The sequence below is a fragment of the Miscanthus floridulus genome, chromosome 18 (genome assembly GCF_019320115.1).
Source record: "Miscanthus floridulus cultivar M001 chromosome 18, ASM1932011v1, whole genome shotgun sequence".
Taxonomy (NCBI): Eukaryota; Viridiplantae; Streptophyta; class Magnoliopsida; order Poales; family Poaceae; genus Miscanthus; species Miscanthus floridulus.
The window spans coordinates 34679396-34690798 of record NC_089597.1 but is presented as its reverse complement, the minus strand read 5'-3'; the positions used below and the strand labels follow the sequence as shown (position 1 = coordinate 34690798).

General features: G+C 40.1%; 1 protein-coding gene across 1 annotated transcript; it reads left to right on the top strand.

The window, feature by feature from the left end:
* The first annotated feature begins 208 nt into the window (after positions 1 to 208).
* Positions 209 to 7919, top strand: LOC136523639 (uncharacterized). The gene is made up of 15 exons (XM_066517258.1): positions 209 to 223; positions 330 to 2608; positions 2705 to 2995; positions 3072 to 3168; positions 3247 to 3897; positions 4003 to 4188; positions 4282 to 4468; positions 4557 to 4807; positions 4897 to 5100; positions 5593 to 5940; positions 6359 to 6460; positions 6817 to 7050; positions 7133 to 7138; positions 7475 to 7477; positions 7893 to 7919. The coding sequence occupies exons 1-15, from the start codon at positions 209 to 211 to the stop codon at positions 7917 to 7919; spliced, it is 4881 nt and encodes a 1626-aa protein (XP_066373355.1).
* The last annotated feature ends 3484 nt before the right edge of the window (positions 7920 to 11403 follow it).

The following is an 11403-nucleotide window of genomic DNA, read 5'->3' as shown; positions in this document are numbered from 1 at the left end:
AGTTGCTCCTTGGACCTTTGCCCTAACAAAAGCCGTAGCATCTACAGGCGCCTTGTCACCAAGTAGTAGGAGCCAGCTCGTGAATTTGACTCAGGAGTATCAGGTAAAGTGCTCTCTACCACTTCACTACCATTGTTGCTGCTGGTCTTACCCGTGCTTGTTATGCTGGATGCAATTGATGATATATATGCACAATGTGTTGAATTCGATGCAGCTTGTTCTGGTCAGCTTCTAGTTGTCCCTAATAAAGGTTGATGGATAAATCCTGGATTGATGATGATGCTAGGTAAATACAGTAACATAGCAAATACGGAAAGCGGTATACATAGCAAGAGTGGGCATTTAACATAAAACTTTTATGTAGGCATGGCAAGGCATATTTGCAGGGGGTGAACCGTTTCTTAGCTTTTGCATTTAGTAATGCAGCTGTTGGTAGCAAGATACTTTGTCCTTGTAGAAAGTGTTCCAACTCTTTCTGGAAAGAGGCTAGTGAAATCCGCGAACACTTAATATGTGATGGGTTTCTAAAAGGGTACAGAACATGGAATTTACATGGAGAACCCACCCCTTCTGTGAACCATGGGAACTGTGACAGTGATGGTGATGGTGTTGAGGTTATGGATGAGTCTGATGAAGATGATGATATCTCTGGTTTGCTTAGGGACTTAGCTGGTGGCTTAGACGATAGAGGTGATTTTGAGGACAACAGTCCTGATCTAGATCCTTGTGAGGACCTAGTTGCTATTCAAAAGTTGGTCGAAGAAAATAGCAAAGAACTGTTCCCTAGTTGCAAGAAATATACCCAACTCCGATTTCTTATTAGATTACTACACACCAAACTTCTTGGAGGATGGTCTGATAAATCTTTTAACATACTATTAGACCTGCTCAATGATGCATTCCCTGATGGTTCAGCAATAGCAAAAACCTTTCATGAAGCTAAGAAATTGGTGAAATCCATAGGAATTGGGTATATTAGTATTCATGCATGTGAAAACGATTGCATTCTCTATTGGAAGGAGAACATAAATTTGAATGCATGTCCAAAGTGTAAGGCTTCACGGTGGAAATCAAATAGGAAGACTCTAGACGGGAAACATGTATATAATGTTCCCAAGAAGGTTCTTCGCTACTTTCCAATAAAGAAGTGTCTCCAACGGTTATTTCTATCCTCTAAAACAGCAAGCCTCACGAGGTGGCATGATGAAGACCGAAAAAAAGATGGTCTCCTAAGGCATCCTGCAGATTCCCCTCTATGGGAGGACTTCGATAAAAAGCATCCAATCTTCGCTGCAGATAGCCACAATATTCGTCTTGCATTTGCCACCGATGGCTTCAATCCATTTAGAACCATGAATAACAGCTACAGCATTTGGCCTGGTATTTGTATTCCCTACAATTTCCCACCTTCAATGTGCATGAAGCAATCAAATTTCATCTTGTCTTTTCTGATTCCTGGTAAAGATTCTCCTTGTGGTGATATGGATCTCTATTGTCAGCCACTTGTCAACGACTTGTTAGATATGTTTGAAAATGGTGTTAGAACTTATGATGCTTCTAGGGGTGAGTACTTCCAGTTACGGGCAGCAGTATTATGGACTATTACTGATTTCCCAGGTCTAGGATATCTGTCTGGATCTGTCACATCTGGTGAAGCAGCATGTCCTGATTGCCACTTCTTTACTGATTCACTTAGACTTGGTAATGGTACCAAGACTTGCTATATGGGTCATCGAAGATTCTTGCATGGAGATCACCCATTTAGGTTTGACGCCAATAAATTTGGTGGTAAAACTGAGTTGAGGCCTGCACCTAAACCACTTTCTGGGGAGGAAATTTTGGAGTGCACTAAAGAGCTTAGCAATAGTTATGGCAAGGATCCATCTAGGAAAAAACCAGCAAGAAAGAAACGCAAGGAAGGTGAACCATTAGTCATTTTCAAAAGAAGATCTATTTGGTTCAAGCTTCCATATTGGAAAGACTTGATGTTGCGACATAATTTTGACTTTATGCACATAGGCAAAAATGTTAGTGAAAGTTTAGTGAACACATTCTTGGGCACTGCTGGGAAGTCAAAGGATAATTTGAATTCTCGCCTAGGTCTTCAAGCTCTAGGTCTTAGAACTGATCTTCACCCAGTTGAAGTAGAGGACCAATTTTATTTACCACCAGCACCATACTCAATGAGTCCCGATGAGATGAAGTTATTTTGTCAAGTACTAAAAGGGGTGAAGTTTCCTGATGGTTATGCATCTGATATACGACATAATGTACATGTCAATGAGAGGAAGGTATTTGGGCTTAAGAGTCATGAGAACCACATTATTCTACAACACTTGCTACCACTTGCTGTGAGAAAAATACTACCAGAAATAGTCAGTGCTGGAGTGATTCGTATATGTAACTTCTTTAAGAAACTTTCTGCCCCTATCATTCGAATAAGTGATATGGAAAGTCTAGAGGCTGACATAGCTGAAACCTTGAGCCTTCTTGAGACTATATTCCTTCCATCTTTTTTTGACATTATGGTACACTTGATGGTACATCTTCCTGCCCAAGCAAAAATAGCTGGTCCAGTCCATTTTCGCAGCATGTGGCCCGTGGAGAGGTAACTATCTTAGGCCCTGTGTCTTGCTGAATATGTATACAAACCTACTAGTTATATGGCATTATCAATTAATGTGCCTATTATTTATGTGTATAGGTATCTCATGAGATTAAAGGGTTCTGTACGTACAAAAAGTCATCCCGAGGGATCAATTATGGAGTGGTCTAATTTCACTGGGTGCCTTACACTTTGTTCTCGCTATCTATATGGTGTGGGGCAATTTGGCCGTCAATCTAGAATAGATGAAGATAACAGTACACCTCCTTTCTTCCGTAGCATTGGTCAAGGTTTGGCTGGAAAATGCACATTTAGTTTGGACCACAAGACATGGGTGCAAGCTCATAGATATGTTTTGTTCAACTATGACAACATTGCGCCTTACTTGGAGTAAGTTATCAAAATCATTTACATCATATAATCAAATTCACCTACATTCTAAAGTCACAATAATTAACCTTTGCAGTAAGCATGATCAATCTCTTTCCTCTATTGGCCATCGAAATAAACGGGACATCAACCGCATGCGTCATGAATCCTTTCATGAGTGGTTTAGGTTGCATGTAAGTGAAACTAAAACTTAGGGCTTGTTATTTGTGATTGATTTTACGTATTTTAATAGTAGTCTTTCATTATCACAGGTGGGAGAACTGTGTGAGGAAGCACCAGATGAGATAAAAATTTTGGCCAAGGGGCCAATGTTGAATGCACGCAAGTACAGTAGCTATAGTATTAATGGATTCTGTTTCCACACAGAATCCTATGATGAGGGAAGACCTATTCAAAATAGTGGTGTTGCTGTAGTCGCTGAGGCAACAACCTTTGATAGTGGCAATAATGATGACAGTACAGTAATAAAAAATGCCTATTATGGAATTATAAAGGAAATTGTTGAACTAAATTATCATCACAAAGGAAATGTGGTTCTTTTCAAGTGTGCTTGGATTGACAACCGTGTGCAGGACAAATGGGTAAAAACTGATAATTTGGGGGTTACATCTGTTAACTTTAAGCATTTGTTCAATATGGGCGAAAAGATATCAGATGAACCTTTCATTTTAGCCTCACAAGCAATCCAAGTATACTATGTTCCTGAAGCAATTGATAATGAGTGGGCTGCTGTTAGACAATCAAAACCAAGAGATGTGTATGACTTAGATAATTTAGAGAATGAGCACATGGATAATGATAATGGATTAGCTTGGCCATTGCATGATCTAAGTGCAAATGTGACAGTGGATATTGTAAATGGGGTGGTCTCTTCTGTTAGAACTGATATAGATGGAACACTTGTTGTTCCCCAAAAGACTAAAAAAAAGTCTAGAAAGTAAGTGTTGTTTAAGTGCTGATGCTACTGATTTTGGTTATTGATTGTTTTATTGATCCCCCTTCCATAGGCTGCTGATATTTGGGTCTTTTTTTCAGGAAAACAAATGGCAAGCGCAAGAGGAAATAGTAACAAGGGCCACCTAACCGTGTATGAGCAGGAGAGAGATGAACAGATAGCAGTCAACAACGAGTTTCTAGCATCGCTTGGTCTCCCTGCTATGAATATGTGCAATGAACCTAACAAAAGAAGAAAGGTCATCTCTTATTTAGATTGTTCTACCGCAATGAGTTTGCTGATATTTAATACTGCTGATATTTACACAAATTGTTCTACTACTTCCTTTTAGAGAACTCATAACATAAGTGTTGAAGCAAGAGTTCACAATCTACGACCAAGGACACAAACAAGCCATGCAACACTTGCGAATGAGCAAGTTGAAGAAGATTTAGCTGAAGAAGATTTAGATCAGGAAGATTTAGCTGAAGATGATTGGGAATGTGAATCAACGGGAGATTTCTTAAGTGATAATGAAGGTCTTGTATATCCTGTAAAATTTTCTCAAATTATTTACAATAGATTTTCATTGTGCCTGCATCTAATTTCTCAAGTTACTTGTAGCAGATTTTCACAGCAATACACAAGGGAAGAGGAATGGAAGAGGTATCAGTAAATTGGACGAAGTCTTTGCAAGGAAACCTGGGATGCCTAAAATCAAAGTTATGGTCAATGAATATGGTCAGCCCATTGGTGAGAATGCTAGGAGGTTTTCTGGTGCTGTTGGGATCCGTGTGAGACAGAAAATATCAATTGCCTATGCTGATTGGAGGCTTGTTGAACCTGAGATAAAGGATGCAGTATGGGCAAACATAAAGGTATTTTTTGGTTGTGCTGATTGTCTTGTTGTACATTGAATTATTATTACTCTATAAGCACTCATTTGCTACTTTTCTGTACACATTAGGAATTCTATGATATTGATGATAAAGCCTTTAACTGGTTTTTGACTGCTGCTGGAAAGAAATGGAAGGATTTTAAAGCAAACCTGAAGAAGAAGTTTTTTAAAGGCAAAATAACAGAAGAACAAATAAGAAAACAACAAGGTGATAGGCTGAATGATGATGATTGGAAGTTTCTCAAAAATCATTGGACAACTCCAGAATCTGAAGTAAGTAAACTACTCCTAGTTACTGCTTTGTTCAAGAAAAAACAACATCTAGTTGCTACTTGTTGATTGCTGGTTATAGCCATCTTTGCTGCTTCCTGTGTTGCTGCTTGCTAGTTACAAAGCCATTTCTATCATAGACTTGCTCAGAAATTGCCAAAGCCAACCGTGCAAAGTTGTCCATACATCATACAACTGGTAGCAAGAGCTTTGCTTGTAACAGGCATGAATTGGTATGTCAAACTATTATCTACCTGGTATGTCAAACTATAATAGGCATGCTACCTTTCTTGAGTACTAAAACTGAAACACTTGTAGGCTAATGAACTTGGGCGCCCTCCTCGAAGGGATGAACTATATATCAAAACACATACAAGGAAAAATGGAATCCCATCGAGGAATGCAGAACCAATTATTGTAAGTTTTTCCTTGAACAAGTATCACTGTCTGAAATGTTGGTTTTGGCAAATTAATAATGATATTTTGTTTGTGCAGAATAAACTTAAATCTGTTATTGAAGCTCAGCCTGAATTGACAGAGAGAACCATCCAAGAAGGCGATGCATTTGCCATTGCTTGTGGAAAAAAGGAACCGAAAGGGCGTGTTCGGGTTTTAGGTCTAGGACCAACTCCCCAAACTATTGGTGCACCAGGAGTGAAGGGCTACACACCAACAAGGGTTCAAATGCAAGTTCTAGAGTGTAAGAGGAAAGAAAGTCAGCAAGCAGCTCTAGAACAACGCATAGCAGAATTAGAAGCTGAATTGGCGCGTGAAAGGTTGGCACGTGAAAGGTCAAGTATGGAAAATGTCTCTCAGAATGGCTCTAACTCACGACACCATGGGGTAAATTATTTGTACATCCTCTGAATTGAATTATTAATCCATCAATAGCTAGTTTGCTTTATCTGGTGCTATATCTATACTCTGATTTGTACATCCTCTATACTTTAGCTGTTTGCTTCTGGTGCTATATATATAATTTAGGCTAACTGAAAAGTGACTGTAGTCTTTTATACTTAATTTTAGTCACCATAACTGCACAGTGACACTTGGACTTCATTTGTCCTGAGTACTTACTGTACTACTTTGCGTGGCCTGAGCATGGCAGTTGTTGATTGTAATTAACCACATGAACTCTTTTGTTACTAGGAGAGTTTATATGATTGAGATAAGTTGACTTGCTTAATATGTCACAGAAGTTTTTTCCTAAGTTCTTATGTTGTCCCAGAATGGCTCTAACATCCCACTTTTTTGCTTACAGAGCCCAAGATCTGAAGAAAATTATGTCCAGACAAATCATGCTCCTGAATTTCTTGAAGATGGTGCCTATGCAGATAACTCTAATGAGTATGAATATGTGCTTGTGCGTAGGACCAACTTAGCCTCACCAGTCCAGCAGCCCCACCGATCGAGCAGCTCCCCATTTGTGCAGCCCAACACCTTTCCTGCAGCCTCATTTATGCAGCGCCCTCACTCTAGCCCCATTCCTACAGCCACAGACGTTCAGCCACCTCAGTCTAACCCCATTCCTACAGCCCCAGTTGTCCAGTCCCCTCAGTCTAGCCCTGACGGTGCAGCCCCATCAAGGAATGGTGATGCAAATCGCATCTCACATGCTGACCTTGTAATGTTCTCATTGTTTTTCATTTTTTTTTTGCTTATAGTCCAATGGTGATTTTTTAATGAATACAATTCTCATAAGTACATTGTTTGTTTCAGTGTGGCAACGAAGTTATACTATATGCACTCCAAAGAGATGAACCTGTGGCCAAGGGAATAGTTATTTCAGTAAATCCTAGCACCATGTGTGCAGGCCACACTCTTGGAAGGAAACACTGTGAAGTTGTTATCAGGTATGTGATGAAAAGGGAAGCAAAGGTACCTCGTCCATATCCTGGTGTGCAAGACATGGCTGATGCTAAGGACCTGTCAATTGCATGGCCATATAACAGGGTAACAAACAACACTTGTCATTGTTTGTCGTTTTCATATGTAATGAGTGCCCAGATTTTCTAATTGTTGATATTTCTAACAGCTCAAGGTCAGCAAGACTAAAAAATCATCCCATGGAAAAGGTGTGCTATTCTGAATTTTTCCATCTACATGTCATTTAGGAGATCATACATCTTGCATGAAACTATGAACCTTTGTACATATGAAAATGAAAATGACATGATCTAGCAATCTGAAACTTTGCCCAAAATGACATGATCTAGCAAGCATGCTGATTGTGTGAATGGAAAACTAGAGTATAGTTGTACCTCCTACATGTTAGTGCTTGGTGACTGGTGCCCCTTCCAAGCATGCTGACATGATCTAACCAACATGCAGTGGTGCTTCGATGTTTCTTTTATGTGTGCATCTTGCTGATTTTCAGATGGTCTGTGATAACCTAAACCAATTTCTATAGAAACAACTATTGCTGCCATGTTGTAGAAGAGTCATATGGAGAACTGCTATTATTTATCTAAATATTTTCAGAAATTCTAAATTCCAGAAGAACAATTCCTTTATTTAGTAGATGTGATCCCTGCTGTATGCCTGAGTAGATGTGATCCCTCCATGTTGTGGCTGTGTGCATAGTGCCTGCTAGGTTGAAACCATAGTCAATGTATTGTCTGGTGGCTGTGAAATGAAATCTGAAATTAATATGCATCATAAATGAATTTTCATTCCATGAATACCAATTGTGCTGCTTGCTGCCTTGTGCTGGGTGCTTGTGCCTCCAGCTGACTGGTGCCTTTTATGAAGTTTTTGGTTGAGTTTTCTTTATGAATTTCAACTTTTATTTATAGGTGGTGGGAGGAAATAGCTGGAAGTAGAGTGCAGCCACTGATTGGATCAAAGTGCTCATGATGACGTGTTTTGAACATCCTAGCTATAGATGAAAACATTTGTTTGGACTTACTAGAGGTGGATCATTTTGTAAAGTGTGGAAGCAAACTATGAGATATGGGTTGTGGAACCGTATCTCTAGTACGTCTACCATTTTGGCCAAACTTGTTTCATCTTAGCTTTTGTTTGCCATGAATTGTGTGTAAAATGGCATGACAAATTATGATGGATTTAATATAACTTGTGAGCTCTTTCTGGTCTAGCTTATGTGTTTCATGACAGTGTTATTTGAATGTATGAGATGCTACTGTTGATTGTATGATTAAAATATAAACAGTAGCACATAATATTATATGTTAATTATTTGTATGCATAGTGATGGACAGTGGGTCGCTATAAATATATATCATCAGGCGGTGCGTCGTTATAAGTTTATAAACCACGTCAGAAGATCTGTCGTTATATCTTTTGCATATCGTTAGACGGTCCGACGTTAAAAGTCGGTCCGACGTTAAAAGTTTTTAACGTCGCCAGTATCAACGACTCATATATGTGTCGTTATAAGTTTATAACGACCGACCGTAAGATGCTGAAACGGCTTATAACGACCCACCGACCGACGCTGAATCTGGGCTGTGGTATAGTGTTCTGGATTGGATCTTTGCCCGTCAATTGATCCAAGGTTAAACCAGTTTGTTCAAAAAAAACATTAAGGTCTTGAATCGACACTTCTTCAGAGTTGTCTGGTCGATAGACTTCTATGTTGGAACCATATTCATTAGCAACAACAAGATTTTGCATTGGTTGCTTCTGTTGTCCGAGTTGTGGGACATCCTTCCCTGATGCTCTTTTTTTTTTCTTATGTGCATCATGTGACTTCACGAGGGAGCGGTCATTGTCTGATAGTGGCGGAGGCTTACGAACTTCAAGCATCTTTTTCTTGTGAGCTTCGACCTTCTGCCTCAGCTGATCTCGTGGTATGTAAAAGTACGACTTCTCCTTAAGCTTCGCTTGTCTCTACTTTTGGATATCTAGAAAAAAATCTTTCACTTTTTTGTCTTCTTCAGCTGCTATTTGCTCATCAGTCTTTTCAGGAATTATTTATTGAGAAATAACTCTTTTTTTTGGGGTCTTCTTTGCCGCCGGGACCTTAGACGTCTTTGTAGTGCGTCGTTGTGGAGGAGGTGGGGGCGGTGTTGGAGACCGGCGTAGAGGCGATGAGGCCGGTGTTGGAGTCCGGCGTGGAGGCGTTGGAGATCGTTGTGGAGGTGGTGGAGCCGGTGTAGGAGTTGGAGATCGTTGTGGAGGCGATGGGGCCAGTGTAGGAGTTGGAGATCGCCGTGGGGATGAAGTCGTCTCGCCCCCGCGACGCTGTGATGAGATAGGGAATGAATGATTGGGCTAGGTTGGGGGGAGACCCTACTACAAAAACAAGTTGTGGGTCAATTATTTTTGAAGCCAATATAAAATTAATGAAAAATAATATTTCATTCACTTTCATTCGTACCTAGGGTGAGGTAGGGGAAGCGGTGGCGCCCCAGGAATGATGATGAAGCATTTGCGCCATTGAATAAATGTCTTCTCTGCTTCTCCTAGTGTCTTCTTCCCATCACCGCCTTCAATGTCAAGAGGAACATTGTTGTAACCTTTGAGCACTCTATCGACTGAGACGCTAGCATATCCAGGTTGAATAACTGACCCATGGATTCTTGGTGTCTTCGTTCGGTCTATTAGAGATACAACCCCAACAGCCACCATGATTGATGCATTATTACCATCTAGAATGTGTAGCTCACATGTTGTTAGAGGCTCGGTAATGTCATCAATAGGGAAGCGCAACCCAGCATCACCTTGAATAACTGGTAGCTCCGTGGAAGCACAACTACTTTTCATCTGACCAACGGGGCTAATGGTGACTCCCGGCGTTGATTGCGATTGCATTTGACTCATTACTAGCTGCACTTGCCTCTTGATCTCCTCCTGCATTCTTGCCTTAAGAGATTTTTCTCGTTCACGTGATTCAAGCAATGCTTGTCGTGACTCATTAACAAATTGCTCCAATACACGGATTCGGTCTGCCTCCTCATCCTTCTTTCTTTGATAGCTTCTGTAGGTATCCTTGTCTGCTGGGAATGCTTGTAGTCACAGACCCGACCCATAGCCTCTTGTTCGACCACCATGTTCGGGATTCTCTAGGGCATATGTCAATTCATCATTTTCTCTGTTGGGCTTGAAAACACCACTATCAGCTTCTTCTCTAGCACGAGCTAGTCTCTTTGTTGCTCTCTCAATTTTTTTGGCTGAAATTAGCTTGCTAGTGTCTGGGTCTAGGCTTCCCCCATGAGCATAGAACCAATTCTTTGCGCGTTGAGGCCAGTTCTTCTCTATTGTTTCAGGTATGATTCCCTTGGCAGTAATCTCTGCTTCTACGTTCTGCCACTTAGGAATAGCACTCCTATAACCACCTGATCCCATGCGATGATGGTATTACTTCTATCGGGAATTCTGCTGATTTCTCATCACACGTTCCTCACTCTCTTGAGATGTCTTGTATTGTATGAAGTCATTCTAATGGGACTCCAACTTGACAAACGCCTTAGCATTGAAATTTGGCGTTTCATTCTTCAAGATAAACTTTTTATACAATGTCTTCTTCCAACTTTGGAACAATGTTGCCATCTTGTTCATTGTACAATCCCTCACTAGCTCCTTCAAAGCATCATCTGCTTGTAATGTGAAATGCTGAGTGATATCTCTCCAAGCTAGGTTCTTATCACGATCAGATACAAAACTAACATTAGGAGCAGATATCTTCTGCTTCCATTCACGAGCACTAACTGGGATCCTATCCCTTACAATGAACCTACATTGATTGACATATGTCTGAGCATGTGGTCCCAATGGTTTACCGGTGTCAGTGTCGAATTCTGATATTATGAAACGGCCCTCTAATGGCTTTTTTGGCCCTCGGACTTTCCTACTCTTGCCGGTGATTGATGTAGATCTAGAGACCGGCTACATGAGTAGAAACACAATGATTAACAACAAATATACGTACGCATGCATCTATAAGAGATGATAGATAATCGAATATACCTCGCCAGTATTTTCTTGTACGACAATTTGTTGATCTTCAACCACTGGGATATCCTCATAATCAGCAAAGTACTGACTCGTGTCATCTACATCCGCATTGCCGACGTTGATAATATCCGTCATTATGTCATCATTCAAGTTATCATCTGGAGCAGCCATTTGTATCTTCAAGATAACACATAGATAGAATTACTATAGCACATAACATAAGTACATGTGATAACACATATAGAATTACTAAATCCATTTAAATATAATAACACATAATATTTCATAAGGATAAACAATAATAAGGTATAGGCTTTAAAATCAAATCAAAAACACTTTCGATCCAAAAACATGGAAATAAGTACATGTATATATACACATAGAATG